Source organism: Thrips palmi, unplaced genomic scaffold (assembly GCF_012932325.1).
Source record: "Thrips palmi isolate BJ-2018 unplaced genomic scaffold, TpBJ-2018v1 HiC_scaffold_2, whole genome shotgun sequence".
Lineage (NCBI taxonomy): Eukaryota > Metazoa > Arthropoda > Insecta > Thysanoptera > Thripidae > Thrips > Thrips palmi.
Window position 1 is genome coordinate 6,949,398 of NW_023144629.1, and position 21,265 is coordinate 6,970,662.

The 21,265-nt window shown below is 58.5% G+C and overlaps 1 protein-coding gene across 1 annotated transcript in view; it reads right to left on the minus strand.

Annotated features, from left to right (window-relative positions):
* The window catches only part of LOC117647003, an 82,451-nt gene that overhangs the window by 42,631 nt on the left and 18,555 nt on the right, over positions 1-21,265 (minus strand). Inside the window, exon 2 of the mRNA XM_034388478.1 lies at positions 18,531-18,702. Coding sequence (XP_034244369.1) covers positions 18,531-18,626 — 96 coding nt within the window. The 5' untranslated portion in view covers positions 18,627-18,702. The remainder of the gene's footprint in view (positions 1-18,530; positions 18,703-21,265) is intronic.

The window sequence follows — 21,265 nt, forward strand, 5'->3', positions numbered from 1 at the left end:
AACAGCGCCGACCGCGTCTCCAAAGGCGGAGTGGTCATCACCACGACACCGCACAGCCGGGCGCAGCCGCGGACGCGTTACGCCAGTTTTATAGGGCTGCACGCGCACGCACGCACACACACGCACGGCGCGTCGAAGACTGCCTTTGCACTGCCCCTGCCCCGTCGCAGGGCCGGCGGCGCCGTGACGCGGTCTACGGTGAGTTCCACGGCGAGGACCTCCGCGACGACGAGGTGTCCAGGAGGGCGTCCTGCTCGTTAGCGCTGCCTGCGCCGCCAAAGACAGGAAGCCGGAACTGAGAAGCGAACAGCGACACGCGCGAGGAGGGCCACCGCCGCCGCGGGCAACGCGCACTGAGAGTGTGTCTCCCTCGCACCTCTACGGGACGCCCCCTGGAGTGCGAGAGAGACAGAGCGACGACAACGCGACTCGCGGCGTCAGGCAGCAGGGCCCCTTCGCCTAATTAGTGGAGGCGCCTCCCACGCATGGGACCGGCCAGGGACCCGGCCCGGCCCGGCCAGGGGGCACAGGCCGCGGCGGCGAGGCCTTGGCTGTCGCGGCGCCCCGCCACGCCCCGCCACGCCCCGCCACGCCACGCCACGCCACGCCACGCCCGTGACGGTCTCGTTGATGCACGCGTTCGTCCGGCAACCTTGAAACAGCACCGCTGGACGCCAAAGCCATTGATGTATGGGGCACGGCCGCCACGATCGGACACTTTAATAAATGATTTCATAAGAAATTGATAAATTAGCGGCAGCGCAAATAGAGGGCGATTTCCTATTGGTCGACAAGAGGCAGGTAAATAAGGCGCTGGTACTTTCTCTATGGACGCTTCGCGGTTTGCGATGTGTGAATTGTATGACTGGACTTTCTTCAGCAATCACCGTTAGCCTGCGCCTTCCTTTCCCCCTAATTCTCTTTCGGTCCGTCCGTCTGTCCGTCCGCGGTGTGTGTGAAGGGCTCCGGCGGGAAGGGCACCGATAGGTGGTTAGGCTGGGTCGCCGGCAAGGGTCAGTTGCGTGGCGGCGGTCAACGCTCCGCTGGGCCGTGCTAGCGTGGTGCTAGTCGTGCTGGCCGTGCTGGCCGTGCTGGCCAGGAACAAGCACAGCGCTTTATCCGACACAACCAGAGCACACCGCCGCCGTCGTGTTGCAAAAGCTTTTGGCAGAGCGCCGCCGGTTACAGTACGGTCTCCAAATCAATTTCCATACTGACCGTCAAAAAATTCTACAATAAATCACGGGAACTGTCGGGCTTGTGTGCAAAAAATAATTCATCGTGATGGCTGCCGTAACAGGGTTTGTTGTTGTTGTTGTTGCTGCCACCGGTAGCGAGCACACTCACACGCAAAGCGCGGCAAGAAGCGCCCCGAGGGCCAGTGCCAAGGACCCCACCTCACGGCCACCAGCACGAGACTCACCTGAAACAAAGGAAAGGACAGGCCGTCAGATACACGCCGTTTCCGTCGATATTTTAAAAAGGATACATTATTCATCACCCGAGGAATTATCGCGTTCGGCACGCGCGTACGCCGAAATCAATTAAAATTTCAGTTCAAAAGCTTTTATATTTCGGTTTCTTTTTGTTGCTGAATATACTCCTTCCCTACCGGGCGCCGCGGTTGTGGCAAGGTGGTCGTTGGACGGCAACATTGTATACATGGCTGTGTACCCTTCAGCTCAAAGTCGACGGCCTTAGACCACCTAGGTTAGTACACGGGAAGTACATGTCGTGGGCAGTATGCAGACAGTTAGACAGACAGACGGACAGACTCGCTGACCACGCTGCAAAACAAACGGAGCAGTGTGAGTCACAATGTTGAGTGGGCAAGCAAACTCCTTGGTAGGCCCAGGACCCGAAAGCACACAGAATGGGCCTATTCCCTCGCTTCACTTGCTGGCTGGGCCACTTTTCGCAGAACACCTGATCGACTACGCACGCAGCAGTTCCGAAACTCGAAACTTTTCTCGGCGGGCAGGGAGGCTGCAGAGGCTATAGCCACGCCATGTAACCATATATTTGCTGTGCCACTTTCGGGTCGGCCAGACAATGCTGGCAACCACCTTGTCTCCACCTTCTTCGCAACAGGATCATCAGTCTGTTTGGGTCACATGTTTAGGTTAGCAGACGTCAGGTATATATCGTGCCACCATTACCCCCACCGCCTTTCTCAAAAAAAGAGAACTCCGGGGGGACCATCTTCTCTGCCCCCTCTTCCAGAAACAAACGCGCTCCGATGACCTGTCATAATTTCGGGCGGAGCCGGCCCGGGAGTCTCTCGGAATAATCAAAATTTCACTCACGTCATTTTCTTTTGTTCCCGTTTTCATAAGTAAAAACAAGGTTCGCTGTTGATGATCTAAAACCAACAGATATAAACTAGATACGCGTTAACAAAATGTTAAGGGGGGAACCAAAATGCTCAATCCTGAAAAGTAGGAATTTGATAAAATTTCATCTGATTTCTTAGAAAAAGACCTTTGGTGTACATTTCGAGGAGACCTTTCCTCCCTAGTTAGTAGTTAAGAACAATCTTCTTGTTTTTCCTCTCTTCTTTTTCCCCTTCTTTCGCTCCGCTCTCCGTGCACGACGACGCCGCGGCCCGCACGCAACCCCCTCAACACTTCACTTCTCCGCCTAGAGCAGCCCAGTGTCCAGCAGGGCGTTGCAGTGCATTTGCAGGGAGGCCCTTCTCCTCCTCCTTGCTCTTCTCCCTCGATCCAGGAATGCAGTGTATCAGTTTCCCTGTCCGTCCATGCGCGGCAAAGTGATGCATTCCGAGGGCCCAACGACTCAACTCGGATTTCTAACCGCACCAAATCGAGCAGCAGTCCTCTCCAAACGTCCGAATGGCCGCACGGCCGCATGGATGCTGCTGCTTCTGCCTGCTATAATGCGCCGCAACAACCAGCCCGGCCGCCAATAACGTGAAAATAGAGCAGCCATCAAAGCATCGGCCGTGCCCCGCCCCTGGGCTGTCGATACCAAACTGGCCCGGGGCCTGCTCCGATTAATCTAGGGGATAGATAGGTCCAGCCGAAATGATGATGGTTGGGGGCCTGCTGCTACTACCGCTCTCCGGGCTGCTGCTGCTGTTGCTGGTGGAGAATACAAATTTGCTGCCTCAATCGAATTAAGGAAACTTAGGGACCATTAGAGACTCGGCTGTTGCATGTTTGCTTTCACCTTTCCGATAAAGATTTTTCTTAATAGTTCCAGGTTGATCCAATTTTTTTTTTTTCATCCGCGGGTCTCGCAGCTCCAAAAACGGCACGCCGTTTAGTTTTACCTATTAAGAGAATCGAAACAGGTCGAGGACATGTGCAATCTTTGATCTGAGTATTAGTTTAGCTGGCCAGCAGTGTGCCCCGGTCATGGAGTGTGCTTTCGAAGTTGAAGTGGACTTGACAATGATCTTGAGCATAGTGAATTCCATCATAAAAACCTATTTCCCTGGCAGTCGGCTGCAGAATCTCCAGGACAACACACGGGTGTTTGGAACAGCTTCCAGGTGGAGTGTACCGCGCCGGCCCGTTCCTGACCTGCCTATACACCCGGCCCACACCCCTCCCCCCTCCCCCCACGCCACGACGGCCGTCTCAGGTGAAAATAAAAGATAAAAAGCCACAGTCCATCCAAAACGAAATAAAAGGGGGTGGGGGTCCCTGTGCGCGGGAAGAGCTGAGGGGGAGGGGGGCGCTGTAGTAGTATTAGTAGTAAGGGAAGGGACGGGGGGGGGGGGAGTTCAGGGACAGTTCGTGACGGCGCTCGTCGTGCAGTGAGTGCACTCCCTCTCTCTCCGTCCGACGCCATCCTCGGTCCTTCCTCTCTCTCTCCTTCTGCCCTTCGTGCACGGCCGTGCGTGCTGCCGAGCTTGGTGTCGTCTCTTTGCTTTGGCACGGCTCTTATCTTCTCCTTTATGTTTTGCTCTCCACTTCTTCGTCTTTCGGTAGCCGGCCGCGCGTCCTCCGGCTCCACCTCTCTACTCCTCTCAGTCCTCTCTCTTTATCCCTCCCCTCTCTCTCTCCCCTACCCCCCCCCCCCCTCTCCTCTCTCTCTCTCTCTCTCTCTCTCTCTCTCTCTCTCTCTCTCTCACACACACACAGTGACACCTGGGGCCCGCGCAGCCCCCTGCAGCCAAACAACAACAACAACATCGAGTAGCTCGGGGCTGGATAAGGACGCCAAAAACGACGAGTACGAAAACAACTCGTCGTCGTCGTGGTGGTTGGTGGCGGTACCGTCTTCGGAAACGACCCGCGAGCGGCACCGAGCGACCAGTACGGCAAGCATTCGCAGCGCAGCGCAGCGCGCACTGCAAACCTTTTGCCGAGCGTTGTCAAGGCAAAGGTCAGGCCAGCGCGCGTCTCGTCGCCATGGCAACGGGCATAAACTGCATCCAGCCAGGCAGGCAGCCAGCCCAAGCGACTGGTGCTGCATCGCGAATAAAACAAATCTCCTTTTCAAACCGTGTGTGTGTGTGCGCGCCCCCGCCAACCTCTGCGCGGCCCTCCCCCCTGCTGCCCCGCTCGTAACTCTTATCAGATTTAATTTTTCGCGCGCTAATTTCAGCAGCCGGGGCACGTCCAACTATAAAACAGGGAGCAGGGCTCATTAGAATGACCCTCGTTAATAAAAATACACTGGGAAAGTGAGTCTGCGGGCGCGCGCACTCACACACACACGCAGCACACACACACACAGAGTGGAGACAAGGCACGGACCAGGACCACAACCGGGATGACCCCCGCCTGCATGTCACTTGCGGCCTCACAACCGCAAGTAGCCCCATAGCCAGCAGCCGACTGATTCCGAGAGTCGGTTTCGTCGCTCTGTCTCCCTCGCACCCATGATCACCCATGACTGCGAGAGGGACAGAGCGACGAAAACGACTCTCGGAATGAGTCCGCAGCCGGGCCCAGCGAGTCACCAAGCGAGTAGGATTCGAAACTGCTGTACGTATACACTGCAGTGGTCGGGCGGCCGGTCGGTAAGGTTCCCAGCAGATAGCCATCATCGCGGAATCGCGCGCGGCTTTGAAGCTTCGGAGGGAATCCGTGGGCGGTTCGTTCACCCGGTCCCAGTCCCTGGAGTCTAGCTGGAGTCCTGGAGTCCGCGGAGCCCAGACGCAAATGAGACGCCATCCGAATCCGGGCGCCGTGGATTTCCAGGCCGAACGCCATCCCGAGAGTCGTTTTCGCCGCTCTGTCTCTCTCGCACCCTTACGGCAGGCTCCGCGCTAGCGAGAGAGACAGCGACGAAAACGACTCTCGGAATGAGTGCGCGGGCTCGCCGCAGGCCCACTGTTACGCCTGGCCCTTTGTCTGTCCCTTCGCCCTGCCAGCCCTTCCCTTCCGCCTCCTTTCAACCTCGTGAAGGGCCGCTAGGGCCGCCAGAGGGCCCTGCACTGTCTCTCTCGCACTCACGGGACGGCCCGTACGGGTGCGAGAGAGACAGAGCGACGAAAACCACTCTCGGAATCAGTCCGCTGCTGACGGACAATGGACGGGGCCGGGGTTCGCCTCCCGCCCGCGCCGTTCCCTTTTTCGCGGTGGCGTGACGGAGACGGACGCCGGTCCCACCGATAAGTCGCACACGACGCGTTTGGCGCGAAACCGTCCGTCGGGCCGTCCACCAACAGGGCCGCGCCGAGCTCCGCTCTGTCTCTCTCGCACTCATGGAGCGTCCTGTGTGGGTGCGAGAGAGACAGAGCGACGACTCTCGGAGTCGGTCCGCTGGACCCGCGCGAGTGCGTTCGTGCTTGCAGTGTGCTTGCAGCGCTTGCAGTGTGCTTGCAGCAGGTCGTTCACCTCCCGCTGCACGCCGCGACGGCGGTGACATTCGCCCGCGGCCGCGCCGGTCTCGGGTTCGAATACTACCGTCGTCGCCACGGCACCGTTTCATTTTTCATATTCCAATTGCGCATAACAAACTGGCACCGCAAAAAAAAAAAAACTTTCAAAAAAAAAATTAATATTTTATTTTTGGACGCAGGTGACACCTTACGTCCGGACACAATGCTGATCCTACTCTCTGCCTGTAATAAGCCGAATCGATCAATCGAATCGGATGATGGATGGTCGACCCTTCCAGTGTGCCTTCGGGGCGACAATGCCAGCCGGGCCGGCGATGCCATGGCGATGCCGCGGGGGACCTAAATGCACGCCTCGCGACCGATTTATTATCATCGACGTCGGGAAAGATTTCGTCAAAAGCGTACTTCCCGCGTGCAAGGGGAAATCACTGTGGATTTCTGCGTACAAATCCAATGAATTTCAGTCAAATTTAGATGAATTTCAGTCCAATTTCCATGAATTTCAGTCAAATTTTCAAGAATTCTAGTCGAATTTCGACGAATTTCAGCCAAATTTCTAAGAATTACGCGCGGAAAAAAAAATTTCAAAGTCGAAGAAAAAAGAGTGTGGGACACGAATATCGGCGAACAAACAAAGAATTACCACCATCCGCACGGTTCGACGCGCAAAAGCGCTTGGCGTTGTTGAACGGCAGGCATGTTATTATGACGAGGTAATCGCGGTGGCGCGGTCGACGCGAAAAAAGCTGCTCAGACTGATTCCGAGGGTCGTTTTCGTCGCTCCGTCTCTCTCGCACTCATGGGTCGTCCCGTGGAGGTGCGAGAGAGACAGAGCGACGACTCTCGGTCCGCGGCAGCGCAGCGATGACCGCGTGGACGGACACCTTGCGGCGGCGAGCGAGCCGGGCCCACTCCTTGTAGTGCAGGGGGAACAGCTTCACACGCGAAAAACCTAGCCACGCGTGTCTGAAGAAGACACGCCACAGGTGCATCGGGGGGAAGGGAGAGAGAGAGAGAGAGAGAGAGAGAGAGAGAGAGAGAGAGAGAGAGAGAGAGAGAGAGAGAGAGAGAGAGAGAGAGAGAGAGAGAGAGAGAGAGAGAGAGAGAGAGGTTGGGGGAGAAGGGGGAGACGCACCGGAAACCTTTATTAGGTACCGGAACTCGACGGACTCCTTGCATCGGGCGGGCCCGGGCCGCCAAGTGCACAGGTGTGCGTGTGCATGCTCTGCTCGTCTGCACACGTGTGTGTGTGTGTGTGTGTGTGTGTGTGTGTGTGTGGTGTGTGTGTGTGTGTGTGTGTGTGTGTGTGAGGCAAATCGCGCCCACAATTCTAAAGGGCGTGCAACTTGTCGGGGCCAAGGGCAGGAGGGCAGGCAGGCAGCAGCAGCAGGGAGGGTGGTCTCGGTCTGGTCCTGGAGGTCGGAGAGACCCATCCCGACAACAGGGAGGCTGCCGGAGGCTGCACAGAAGGAAGATGACTCCATCGCAGGTGTCTATTGTGGGCCAATTTCTTCCACACCGATCACACCCACTATTATTATAATTATTTTTTTATCCGGCACTTTTTTCCTTATTCTCTGCTTCATTTTTTTTTTTTGCGCGGTACCAAAACAGACGCACACCCGCACGGGACGGACGACGGACGACACCGCGCTTCCCCCCGCAAGGCGAGCGTAGCGCGTGTGTCGCGAAATTCGATCGAGTTTCCCCCACCCCTCCCCCCTCGCCCGGCCAGACGCACACCGTGGGCTCATTTTACTGCTAATCATGTCTCGCTTGGCTCGCGCGGGGCGCGAGTATTTATCTTGGAGAGCACTTGTGTGAAAGGCACTGCGCGAGGCTAGATGGTTCGGGACCCGAGCGTAACCCGAGCGAGCGCGGGAGGACCCGAACTGGCCGAAACGACTGACCGAACCCGAAGTCGTGGTGTTTGCTCATTTTATGTATTTCTTTAACTCTAGAGGTAAAAACAATGTTACCATGGGCATTTTTTTTTAACAATTTGACAATATGTTGGAAAAAGAAAACAACAAACAACTCTTGCATCAAGTGAATTATGTGAACTGTATTACTCAACTTATTTTCCAAACCTTTTTAAATATTTGGATAAAAATTAAAAGATAGAACAGAATATTTTTGTTTAGCTTTTTTAAATTAGTCGAACCAATTTTTTTCTCAAACTTGCTAAAACAAGACTCCGTCAATGCAAGTGCCGAAAGTTTGCAGAGACGCAGAGACTTAAAATTCTTCGGACCAGACCTTGAGGTCAAAAAGTCAGTCACAAGAGACATTTTAGCTTAACGCTAAAATGGAATGATAGCTCAAGGTGAGGTGTGGGAGAAAAACAGCTATTAACACAAAATAAAAACAATTCGTATTAGTTGTCCATTGAATCCTGTACTAAAGAAGTTGCGAATATGACTAATGTATTGTAGAACATCTAACATGCACAAACAAAATTTAAAGAAAGTTGTAAGCTTCCAGTTGTCGTAATCTCTCATCGATTAGTTTAAGAGATTCCGCGCAACAGTTATGGTCAGGTCTAGTCTTCGGCCTGATAATTTATCTCTCTTTTTCTTCCGAAGTTTCTTAGATAGTTGTCAACAGAATTGAGAAGCGAAAATGATGCACTTGTTCACATTTTGGAACAAAAAAAGAAATATTAGGCCAGTAAATGTCACCATTTTTGTTGACTTATGGCAATTTTTCCCCATCGTATATTTTTAAAATATTTTTCCAAAATTAGTTTTGAGTTTGTGGCCATCCTTTCTTCTTTTCCCCAAGCAATATGAGTGACTTAGTGACTTTAGTTGCATGATCAGAATAATTGAAATTCATATGGCACCTTCGGCTTTGGCTTCGGGCCGAGTCGGGGCCTTCGGCTTGCCTTCGGCTTCGGGTCTCCGTTCGGTTCGGCACCTCCTAGCCTCTCGCAGGGCACCTTTCACACAAGTGCTCTCCAAGATGAATACTCGCGCGCGGGGCCCCGCGGGGCCTGGGGCTCGTAAAACGTGGGCCCCCGCGCCCCTCTCACTACGGTACGACGTCGCACACACACACACACACACACACACACTAACACACACGCCTCTCTAATTTTACACCGCCACGGTTCTCCTCCCAAAGTCACCGCGATCGTCGTAACAACAAGAAGAAGGTCCTCTCTCTCCCTCCTGCGGGCGGGCATGCAGACCAGACGAGTCGCTTGCTTGCTTGCTGCGTGGAGGCGCCCCCACCGCCGCCATCTTTTTCTTCTTCCCAAAAACCCGAAAGAGAGAGAGGGGGGGGGAGGCTAAGCCCCGGCGCCGCGGACGGACAAGACAGGTGTTTGTTTGCAGTGAATTAATTGTTACGGTTCGGTTCGGAGTCCCACGCGCCGCCCGCTATCCGAGCCGCTCTTCCGGCGGGGGCCCCCGCAGCCCCCCCCCTTTTCCAGTGGGCCCCCCGACACGCCTCCGCGACACCTCGCCGACGCGCCGAGTATCTCACTGCACTTTGGCAGCCAACAAGACGTCATTATTTTGCATTATTTTTTTTTTTGCTTTTTTTGGCAAGCGTTATTGGCAGAATTCGTTTTGCTCGCGTTATGGGCCAGTTTTATTTATTCTTTCTTTTCAGCAGAGTGCATTGGAAGTTTTTTTGTCGGATTAGTTTTTTAAAATATATTTTTGCAGATTTTTTCAGATCATCTTTCTTTTTGGGGTCCTTGGCAGATTTTTTTTATATCTTCTGCTTCTTTTTGCGTCATGTACTGGCAGATATTTTCATCACTACCATCATTCTTCTTCTTCTTGCGATATTGGCAGAAGAAGTGGAAATATCTGCCAATATCGCGAAAAGCACACTTACTCCGGCAGCCCTGCAAGCACTACGGCCCCTTATTGACACGCCAGCTTCACCAGCTCGGCCGGCCAGACTTGGCCGAACTTCTTTGACAGCAAGCCGCCAGAGAGAGAGGAGAAGGGGGAAGGGGAGTGAGAGGTCCCTGACCGCGCGTGCGCCGAGCGGCGGCCGAGCGGCGACTGCAACTGGAGCCTCCAGACGTCTGCAGACACACGCCGCAGTCGACGTCTCTCTCTCGCACTCGTGGGGCGCCACGTCGAGGTGCGAGAGAGACGGAGCTGTGCGCTGTTCATTAGGGCTTTTACGAGCGCCGCACCAGGCCCGTCGTGGCACGGCCCGGCCTCCTGCGAGGGCCTGCACTGCAAGTGGGCGAAGTGCCGCAGCCATGCCGCCATGTGCATGATTCGCGCCGGACCAGCCGCGTTGATCCCTCATGGCTCCCCTCATGGCTCCCCTCATGGCGTCCCACAACGGAAAGCACACTGTTCGGAACGGATCAAAGGCCGACGACTGCAGACTGATTCCGCGAGAGTAGTTTCCGTCGCTCAAGCTGTCTCTGTCGCAATCGTGGGGCGTCCCCTAGAGGTGCGAGAGAGACAGAGCGACGGAAACGACTCTGGGACACAAATCGAAGGTCCCCGCAGGGACACATAAAACAAAGCTCTGCGTGAGGGGGCACAAATCCCCTGCCCCCCCCCCCCCCCCTGTGCCGCTGCCTGAATTCCGCTGAATTTCCCTGACTAGCCAGCGCAGGAGAAAATACGTATATATACCGAAACGGAGCCTTGAGTCTTTATTATCATTATTTGAGGCGAGCAGAAAAGTTGCGTGGCGGCCGTCACTCGTAAACATGTTCTTCTTCACGGCCTCGGGCGGCACACTGGACAGACCCGGCGAGGCAGACGGCGAAGCGCCCCTCGCCGCCCTCGCCGTGGCTCATCGCCCAGAGGTTCACATGCAGCGCTCTCTCTCTCTCTCTCTCTCTCTCTCTCTCTCTCTCTCTCTCTCTCTGCACTCTATCTGGTCGCGGTCTGCTGGCGCTGCCTCTACACCGTGAGGGCCGTGAGGGGAAGAGGCTCCCGGAGGCCAAGACCGGTAGCAGCGCGTAGCACCCACCTGTTGTTGCCTCACAACGACTCGCACCGGCCGTCTTCAAATCGGCCCGCCAGGCCCGTCAGGGGGAGGGGGAGGGGGAGGGGAGGGGGCGGACGAGCGTGGACAGCCCGCGGATGGACGGCCTGGCTATAAGCGGCTATAAGCGCGTGGACGGCCGGACGGGACCGGCCGGTGAGAAGCCTACGCGTTCTGCCTGCAACCCTCAGTTAAAACAAAAGGGCTTAAAAAAAAACAAGCATAAAAACAGAGGCGCCTGCTTTAGAAATAAATGAATGAATAAATAATTTCTAGTGACGATAAAAACGCGCTCTTCTGTGGTCTAGTGGTCTGAGATTTCGACCCATGGCAGCAGGTTCGTGCAGGTTTCTCGAAGCGACGCCGACGACGACGCCAAAGACGCCGACGACTTCGACGTCGCAACGCGGATAAAACCAACCGTGCATCTCTGAGCACAAACCTGGCGCGGCTCCGTCCTTCCTTGTCTTTCTGCCGCGCCACGCCACGCCACGCCGCGCCACGCCGCGCCACGCCACGCCACGCCACGCCACGCCGCGACCGGGCAGCAGACCGCGACGGGCCACTCTGTCGCGCCCAAACGGGCAAACACAGTCCAAATTGTGTCATTACGATTCCGAGGAAATGGAATCGCCACTCCACTGCGAGGGCGTGCCGTGCCGTGCCGTGCCTGGCCGAGTGCTCCGGGAGAGGGGGGAGGGGGAGGGGGAGGGGACCGGAGGGCCAACAAGCGGTTTAATGAGCCCTGCTCTCCATTGCACTGTAACACGACGAGAGCGGCGCACAGCGGCATCATGACACGCTCGCTCGGCCCGTCATCGCATCGGCCGGCGTGGCCCTGCCGATGTCACTCCACCGCTATATATGTATTATGAATGGAAACGGAGCTCGGCGGTGACTTTGTTCGGGGAAGCGGTGCCGCGGGCTTCGCAGTGCTTCGCGGTACTTCCCCGTGCCCTACACTGGGCAGTGCCCGGCGAGCTCCAATTAAGCAGGGATCGGCCATTCTAAGTGGATGGAAAGCGGTGTTTCCGGACACCAGCCTCACGACGAGGAGGACGACCACGACGATGATGATGTCTCCGTCGCCACTTCGACAGGTCGCCGAGAAACGACCTCAAACTGTCGTGTCAGACACTATAAACTTAAAACTTTCTTTCTGACTAGACACTCTCCGGGACGTTTCCATCGAGTTGTGTTCTCAACTACCAAGACGAACGCAGAATGGTCTATAAAATTCTAGATGTAGAGCATAGCAGAATCAATCACATACGTATCACAAGAGTTTTTTTGCTCCGGCATGCATTACTCATTGGAATTTGGTCGACAAAAGTTTTTTTCTTCATTTCTATTTCATATTTCTCTTTCTTCCTCGACTTCGCTTCGACGGGCCACTCCGTGGCTTTTTTAAAAACTCCCCCCCTCTCTCTCTCTCTCTCTCATTTCTCCACACACACGCGCGTGACCGTATGGAGCAATGTCTGCGTGTGATGGAAGGTGCTGCCCGGGCTGTCGATTCATCACGGTCCGCGTGTAACTAGATGTATGTCTGTGTGTGTGCGTGTGTGTGAGCCATACCGCACGCGCTTTGGAAGGCCATGCATTACATACCGACGCTTCCGATACGCACGTCTCTGGGCCGCCGGTCCTCTCGGGTCCCCTGATTTCGAAAATTTCCCCTTCCTTCCACAGCGACGCGCGGGCTTCACTCCTTACGATTTGAAAGACCCCGCTTTTCTCTCTCTCTCTCGCACACACACTCACTCACGCTGTACTGATTGCTCATTGTAGTACTGAGTGCGTGGGTATGAGTCACCGGCGGGCGGTTCGGTGCGTTCGGGTCGCCGGGCCAAACCTGTCGGGGTGCGCGTCGCAATGGTCGCACCGCAAGACCGCCCCCACACTAGTACTTGCAGTGCACCGGGAACAAGTATAGAGTGTGCGCAGTGCGTATGGAAAAGGAAATGGCGCGAGTAAACTGCGGGGAAACAACAACAACAACAACTGCTGCGGCACCGTGCGTTTACAATAATTAACACGCTTTTCATTAAAGCGTTTAAAAAAAGATGAACTTTCCAAGAATTCACTTCACGTAAACACTGTGTGTGTGTGTGTGTGCACGGTAAGCTTAGAGCGCCATTTTAAAACCAGTGCAAAAACTGAGGTAAAAGGCAAGAAAAAGAAATAGCGAGGCCCGACAAAGAATAAAGTAATTGGAATAAAATGCAAATGGTTCACTTTTCTATCTGAAGATCATCGTCCGTGGTGCTGCGGGCTAAAGAGGGGTGGAGTGGGGAGGGGGGAGGGGGGGTGATAGAAGCGCACCTGTGGGAGCCTGGGCCCGGCCGGTCCGGCCGGAGGGATCACCCTCACAAGGGTTCCTCGTTTCACGCATCAGCACTGTGCCACTCCACTGCGCACCGGTACACTGTACGCTGAGAATCGTTATTTTTTACGGGCCGACGCCCCCGCCCCGCCCCGCCCCGGCGTCCGAAGAGAACACGGAGTGCATTCAGTGCCGTCATCGCCACCTCCTCCTCGGACAAGTCCCTGAGACACCCAGGCGGAGGTAGGCAACCCTTTTTCGACGTGAACGCGCCGCACAGTGGGCCAGAAGACCGGCGCAGGCGGCAGAAACTCGAAACGCGATTTGAGCTGGAGAGTCGTCAAACAGGACTCGAACCGAGCGTGTGACCCCACCAATGGATTCCTCGTTCGGAGAGCAGTCCATTGGTGGGGTCACACGTTCGGTTCGAGTCCCATTTAGCGACTCGAGAGCTCGAAACGCGTGCGGGGTTTTGGCCGCCTCCACTGTGCGGCGCCGAGCCGACGCGCGCCGAGGGCATCCGGGACGCGGCCGCCGTGGCCGTCGCGAGGCACATGATCGCCTCGATTCGGCCCATTTGCACGGCTCGCTGGCCATCATGGTGGCCATCATGGCGATGGGTAAATCGGGCCCCAAATCGGTGTCGCGCGCGCCGCATCAGCGCCGAATCACCGAATCGCCGGCCGGGCAGAAAAAAAAGCGTGCTCCAAATTTCCAGTGATATCATTAAACGGACCGGTCTGGAATAACAATCAGCGACACATTATTTCCCGTTTTTTCTCCTCCTCCTCCTCCTCCTCCTCCTCCTCCTCATCGAGCCCGTGTGCCACATATCGATACCTATACCCGCCCGTGCGGCCCGCTTGGCCCACTGACTGGTTCGGCAAGGTACTCGCGGCAAGATCTTGCGGGGCGGGGCGGGGCGAGGCGGGGTGGGGCGGGGCGGGGCAAGACCGCGACCCCGACGAGTACTGCTCGGTTCGGTTCGCCAGAGGTACAAGCTGCAACCCTGGTTCTGGTCCTGGGCAGGACGGATTCCGAGAGTCGTTTTCGTCGCTCTGTCTCCCTCGCACCCATTGGGCGCCCCGTGAGAGCGAGAGAGACCGAGCGACGAAAGCGACTCTCGGAATCGGGTCTGCAGCAGGCGGGCGCCGCGGAGGGCGGTGGGCGACGCGGTGGGCGGCAAGGGAGCTGGCCGGCGACGACGTGGGCGCGGCCCCCGGGCCCGCAGGCTGCACCGAGGAGGAAGCAAAACACAAAAGCGCGCGCACGAGCCGCCGCCGGCGGTATTCGAACCCACGACCGGCGCGGAGGACAATCACTGGGCCGTGTTTTGGGCGTCTCGGGAGCCGCGGTCCAGTTTTTATCCCCCATTTTGACACCCCGTTTGCATAATCAACGGCAACGAGGTTGATGAGAAGGGCACGGCGGCGAGGGCTCCACGATCGGCTGCCCTGGGGACGCCCACGCCGCCAAGCCCAGCAGACTCATTCCGAGAGTCGCTTTGACCGCTCTGTCTCTCTCGCACCCACACGGGACGCCCCGTGAGTGCGAGAGAGACAGAGCGACGACTCTCGGAATGAGGCCCGGCCGATGGTGTGATCGGACGCCTTCTCGGATGGGCCCTTCCACACCTCCTTCATCAGGATGCCGCCACACTGGTTGGCCCACCTCGCTCGCGCCTTCCTCCGCCTCGCCGGCCGCGCCGCCGCGTGGGCGGCAGGGACGCCGTCGAGGCCCCGAAGCTCGTGTCCCGCAGGCCGATTCCGAGAGTCGCTTTCGTCGCTCTGTCTCTCTCGCACCTACACGGGACGCCCCATGAGTGCGAGAGAAACAGACTGTCTGCTGCGCGGGAGCTGGGCGCCAAGGACCGCCGCGGTGGTACTGCCTTCGTCGCTCCGTCCCTCTCGCACACTGTGGGCCGCCCTTGGAGTGCGAGAGAGACAGCGCGCCTGCACTGCAGTGCACTGCAGGGAAGAAGGGGGTCAGGGCCCAGCGCCGCGGCGCCACATCGGCCACGTCGCAGTGGGAGTCGGGGACCTCGTTTCAAGTTTGAGCCCAGATTTCAGCATTCAGCGCCGCCCGCGTCGACATCCCCAAGACGAGGTGCTTCCCCGCCCCAGACAGCTGTCCTCGTCCCTCAGTCTCTTTTGCACTCATAGTGTGCATCAGTGTGCTGCGCACCGAGTGTCTCGCGGTGTAGCGCCGCCTCAATTCTTTTCCCGCCGCCTCGCCCGGCTTTCGCCTTCCAAACAATTGGCCACGGGACGCGCACAATTTTAATAATTTTTCCTGCAGCCTACCGCGTCTTGCGCTCTGCCCCGCGCCGCTACGCGCTGCTCCCAGGCCGGGTCAGCACCGGCCGGCGCCCCGCACTGGAAGCTGGCACAGCACTGCGGCACAGTGTGGCAGAGCCCGCCGATGGAAAGTGTTCTCACACTGACGCGCCGTGATGCCGGCCAGGGCTGCGCGGCCTGTTGCACAGTGGGCCAGAAGACCGGTGGAGGCGGTCGAAATCCCGGACGCGTTTTGAGCTCCAGAGTCGCTGAATGGGACTCGAACCGAACGTGTGACCCCACCAATGGATCGCTCTCCGAACGAGGAATCCATTGGTGGGGTCACACGTTCGGTTCGAGTCCTGCTTAGCGACTCTGGAGCTCGAAACGCGTCTAGAGTTTTGGCCGCCTACGCCGCGGCTGCTGGCCGCGGGAGCAGCTTACGCCGCCGCGGCTATACCCCGCGCGCGAGGCGAGCTCCCCTTTCCCTTCCCTTGCAGCGCCTTGCAGCGCCTTGCAGCGTTCGGTCGTAATGAAGATTGAAAAGCCTTATGCAGAGCCGTGCAGAGCTGTGCAGAGCGCGCCCCGCCCCGCCCCGGCCCGCCCCGGCCGTCACTAGAAAGGGAATGGCGGACATTGAGTGCCCCCGGTGGGGCCCAGTGGGGCCGGCGGGGCCCCCACCCCCATCATCGCGAGCACGTACCGTTCGTGTGGTCGCCGTCCCCCGGCCGCCGCCCAGCGAGTACCCTACAGTGGAGCACACAGGGCGTTTCTGTCCGCCGCCGAAGAGTCCTCCACGGACAAGACCTCGGTGCGGTGCGAGTGTGTGCTTGCGAATTATTGGAACGTCTGTTCCTTTCTCGCTTCGTTTTCGCAACACATAGCGAAAATGGAATGTTATTTTTCCAACCGGGAAAAAAAAATCTAATTTTTTCAACCGGAAAATCACAGCATTTTTCACCGAAATTTTTTTTCTAAACGCCTGCGTGCTTTCGTACAGCAGAAACACAAGGACATAAAAAAGCGCAGCATAAACGCAGGCAGGCAGTATCCCAGTGTATTACCGCCATTGTGTTCGGCAGGAGACAGCCGGCCGGACTGACGGACTGCCATTCTAACGGACTCCGGCCGGACAGCGCGGCGTCTCGCGGCGTGCAACTAACTCAAGGCGGAGCTGGCGGCCGGCGTCGTCGTGCACGCGACATTTTTCTACTGACTGCCACGCCGGGCCACGCCCCTCGGGCCGCGCAGCCCCGCGCAGCAAGCCGACCGACCGCCGCGGCCGCCGCACAGTGGGCCAGAAGACCGGCGGAGGCGGCCAAAACTCTAGACGCGTTTTGGGCTCCAGAGTCGCTAAATGGGTCTCGAATCGAACGTGTGACCCCACCAATGGATTGCTCTCCGAACGAGGAATCCATTGGTGGGGTCACACGTTCAATTCGAGTCCTGTAGAGCGACTCTGGAGCTCAAAACGCGTCTAGAGTTTTGGCCGCCTCCGCCGGTCTTCTGGCCCACTGTGCGCCGCCACGCCTTCCCGCAGAGGCCGGAATCGGGTCTCGTTGGCCGCTGCGCCTGCCCCGCTCGGCGGGGCGGGCGAACTTCGGTTCGGCTCGCCCGAGCTAGCTTGGCCATACCCGTCCCCGCCCGACGAGACTCGTGCATGTCAACGGGGCTCGTTGGCCGCTGGAGGTGAGGGGGTGAAGGGGTGACGGATTTTGGCTAGGCCGAGCCACCGACGGCCGGCGGCGGCCGGCGGCGGCCGCTTCCCAGCACCGAGGCGGCTGGCCGGCTGTGCCTGGCTTGCGTTCCAAGCGACAAGGTGTCTCTGTCGCACAGCAGCGGGTGTGTCGGACCTCTCTGTTCGGGCGACTCCTTCGGACGCACTCAGTGGCTGCTTGCTGTTGGCTTGACTCGGCGCCGGCGACGCACGGCTCGCCAGCCGGCGTCCGTCTGTCTGCCGTGCCTCTGGCTGATCTGGCCAACGGGGCCCGTTGGCGATCGGACGCGTTCGGCTCACTCGGTAACCTTCGGAGCATCGGTATCCGCCGTTCGGCTTTCTCGGACCTCTCTCTCGCACAGTGTCGCTGCGGCGGAGGCGAGCTACAGGGGTTCGCCAACGGGTCCCGATTCCGGCCTCTGCCTTCCCGGCCAAGCAGTACCCGTTGCTGTTGAACGCGCGGCGGTGGTGACATTCAGTCGTCGGGGGCAGGCAGGCTGCACAGCCCGGCAGGCCGTCGGTCGGTCTCTCTCGCACCCCCAGGGACGCCCCACGAGTGCGAGAGAGAAAGAGGCCTTCCACACGGAGTCGGCCTCCAGCGCCAGCAGCAGCAGTCAAGAGTCAAGGCTGCGACAGGCCGCGAACTCCGCCGTCGGCCGCGACAGGCAAAGCGAGGGGGTCCCTCGGCTGCATTAGAGGGAGAGAGAGAGAGACAGGCGCTGCGCGGGCGGCGCGGGCGGAGAGCAAGAGCAACGGAGAGGATGAGAAATAATGAAACGGAAAGGGCTAATTACCGAAAGAGCCGAGAGGACTGGGAGGACGAGGCGAAGCGGTATAAGGGCAGCCGGAATCAACGCCCCAGACGGTGTAGGTGTAGTAGCGCCCGGCCAGCCCAAGCACGGCGGAAGGCCCCAAGGACACTCCCAGCCAAAAGCGGCTCGCCAAAGTCCGACTGCATGATGAGCAGTGGGGGGGGGGGGCAACGCGCTGGGCCAGAGGCGGCACGGCACCGCCTTGTAAACTGGAAACGGACACGACGCTTCCGGCACCGCGTCGCGTTGGTTGACACAGCACAGCCCCGAGGAGTGCGTCGTCCACGTCGTCCACGTCGCCCGGGAGGAGGGACAGCGGACGCACGGACCTGGAGGGGCTTGTAATGAGGCGTCGGACTGCGTCGGACGGGCAGCGGGCCGTGCCGAAACAGCCGAAACGCACTTACAGGCCGTGAGTCACCACGCGGCGCTGGCCCGGGCTCGCGCCGCTAGAGGTGCCAACCACACCGGAGGCCGAGCGCCGGGCGGGTAGGCAACCCAACCGGCGGCCGCGGCGCCCGGACGGACGCTCCTCCGGGCGGACCGGGTCCTGCCGCGATCGGGTCGTCGCCCTGTCTCCCTCGCTATGTACATGTTCGACACTCACCTGGACGGCGCTGTTCAGGAAGCAGTTGTTCTGGCCGGGCCCGTTGAGCAGGCCCTTGGTGGACGTGATGGCCACCGAGTCCCTGGAGGGCGGCATGGCGGCGGCCTCGAGCCTACTGCGGGCCCGCCACCATCGCCATCATCGCCATGCTGGCCGCTAGGTCGCCCGGCGCCTGCAACACGCCAACAAGGGGGGCATACAGTACAGTCGCAGACACGAGTACGCCGGCAACGCGTTGGTCGCCAACCAGTGCACCGCCGCTTGGGTCGGCGTCCTCAGCTAAGGCTGAGGGAAACCAGACCGCCAGACCCGGGAATGTGACACTCGTCTCTCTCTCTCTCCGAATTAAATCAATGAAAACACTGCATGACTGCGTAGCCATTCAGAAGGATCGTTTCATCACTCTGTCTCCGTCGCACTCGCGGGGCTCCCCGCGCGGGTGCGAGGCCGCGGGCTGGGGCGGAGTGACGTCACCTGCCGCGTGCCGGCCGTGCCGCAGACAGAGACGGTGCACGCGTGCCTCGGCCGCCCCGACGACCGCAGTGCCGCAGTGCACGGCATGCCGCTGCACCACTGTAACGCGACCCGACGAAACGCCCAAACCAAACCCAACCCAAAACCGCACGCCGCGGCGCGCCGCTCCGATTCCAAGTCCGCGCCGACCGCGCCGCGTTTACGTCGTTTGTAGTTTCATTTATTTTTTGCCTCCATGGGTTTCCTACCCGACCGACCGACATAGGATATCTTCGGGAGGATTCGTAACTTCTTTTCTGATTCTCTTTTTCTAAAGCCTTCGAAAATCGTTTTCCTTAGGAAAATGCCTGTGTGTTTTGGAACCCCGGCCGCGAAAGTCGCCCCCCTCGGCACCGCGACGCGACGCCCGCCTCCCCCGGGGCCCTCTGGGGGCCGGGCCGCCACACGCCCCCGCTCTCTCTCTCTCTCTCTCTCTCTCTCTCTCTCTCTCTCTCTCTCTCTCTCTCTCTCTCTCTCTCTTCACTCTCACAGTGCGAGAGAGACGGCACGCAGCAGCTCGTGCCATCGCAAGGCGTCGCACAGCGGCACCGGACATAGCCGTCGACCGATTCCGAGAGTCGTTCTCGTCGCTACTCTGTCTCTCTCGCACTCGCGGCGCGCCCCATAGGAGTGCGAGAGACAGAGCGACGAGAACGACTCTCGGAACCAGTGTGCCGGAAGCCCCGGCAGGCATGCAGCCATTCATCGGTTTGAGGCCGCCAAGTCCCTCTCCTCTCTTCCTCCCGATGAATGGCTCAATGGCACCACCTCGCGGCGATATCCGCGACACACTTCCTGCCGACAGCCCGACACACAAAGGGCCTAGTCCGCCGAGTCGCGCAGCGTCGCGCAGCAAGACCGGTGATGACATCAGTAGGGCAGCACACTCTTTCCGAGAGTCGCTCTCGTCGCTCTGTCTCTCTCGCACTCACGGGGCGTCCCGTCAAGGTGCGAGAGAGACAGAGCGGCGAAAGCGCGCGGCGCGGCGCGTGCTAGATCGCCTTCCTGGCATCTGACACGGCGAACACGGCGAACCGGACAAAAAGCGTCGTCGTCGTTGTTGTTGTTGTTGTTGACGCCTCCGGGAGATTTCCGGTGCACCGGAAGGGTGGCCTACCCTCCGGGCGCCCCGGCAGCCTGCCTCCAGGGACATTGAACTTGAGCTCGAGAGGCTTGCCTTCAGAACATGAACGCCCTGGGAAGAAAGGTGGGCAACTCTGTTCAAACTCGTTGATCGCTTCGCTGCATATACCACTGTAAAGTGACTTGGCGAGGTTGGACCGGGGTATCCTTTCCGGCGGGGAGGGAGCCGAAGGAGGAGGAGAGAGAGAGAGAGAGAGAGAGAGAGAGAGAGAGAGAGAGAGAGAGAGAGAGAGAGAGACCGCTTCTGCCGGAGCCAGTCAAACCAGCGCGCCGCACTGCGTCGCACACGCCGCCATTTATTTGGCCCCGGCCGCGGCAGCAGCGGAGCGGGCTCATTCCAGACTCTGGCCATCTCTCTCGCACTCACTAGCCTCGCGGGCCATCCCGCACGGCGGCCAGAGAGAGACAGAGCGACGAGGGCACATCGGCCTGCAGGCTCCAGGCTCTCCAGGCTCCAGCGCGCTGTCTGGAGTGAAAAGGCAGCGTCAGAATGTCGCCGCGTCGCTGCCGCAGACACGTCATTTTTATTGTTTCGGCCCCTCTCGGTTTGGATTTGGACGAACACGCCGCGTCCCTTCCCTTCCCTTCCCTTTGGCGCAGACGAAGACAAAAGTGGCGGAGGGAGTGGGGGAGTCGGTCGATGCGGTCGGTCCCAGTGCTTGGAGACGCGCCATGAAGAATAGAGGCTTCTCTAATTTTTTCAGAGTTTAGAATAGAGCTTTAACCGCCCTTTTTTAGAATTTAGATTACAGGTTTCACTATTTTTTCAGAATTTGTAGTACAGGTTTCACCATTCAACCTCTACGTTTTCTAAACTCTTGAAAAATAGAGAAACTTCCATTCGCCATGTGGTGGCGGTGCGGCAAGTTTCGGAGCCGAGGATTATCACACGTGAAGCTGCTTCGGGTCGCGGGGGGGGGGGCGTGTTCCAGCACTTCCAGGACCAGTGTGACCGCCGCGACGCGACGCCGCGACGCCACCGCGGCCCTCTGCGATGACTCTTCTTCGCTCTGACTGAGTGTTTCTTCTAAGTTATGGCCGGCGTCTCTCTTTTTAATCTGTCCGTCTGTCTGTCCATC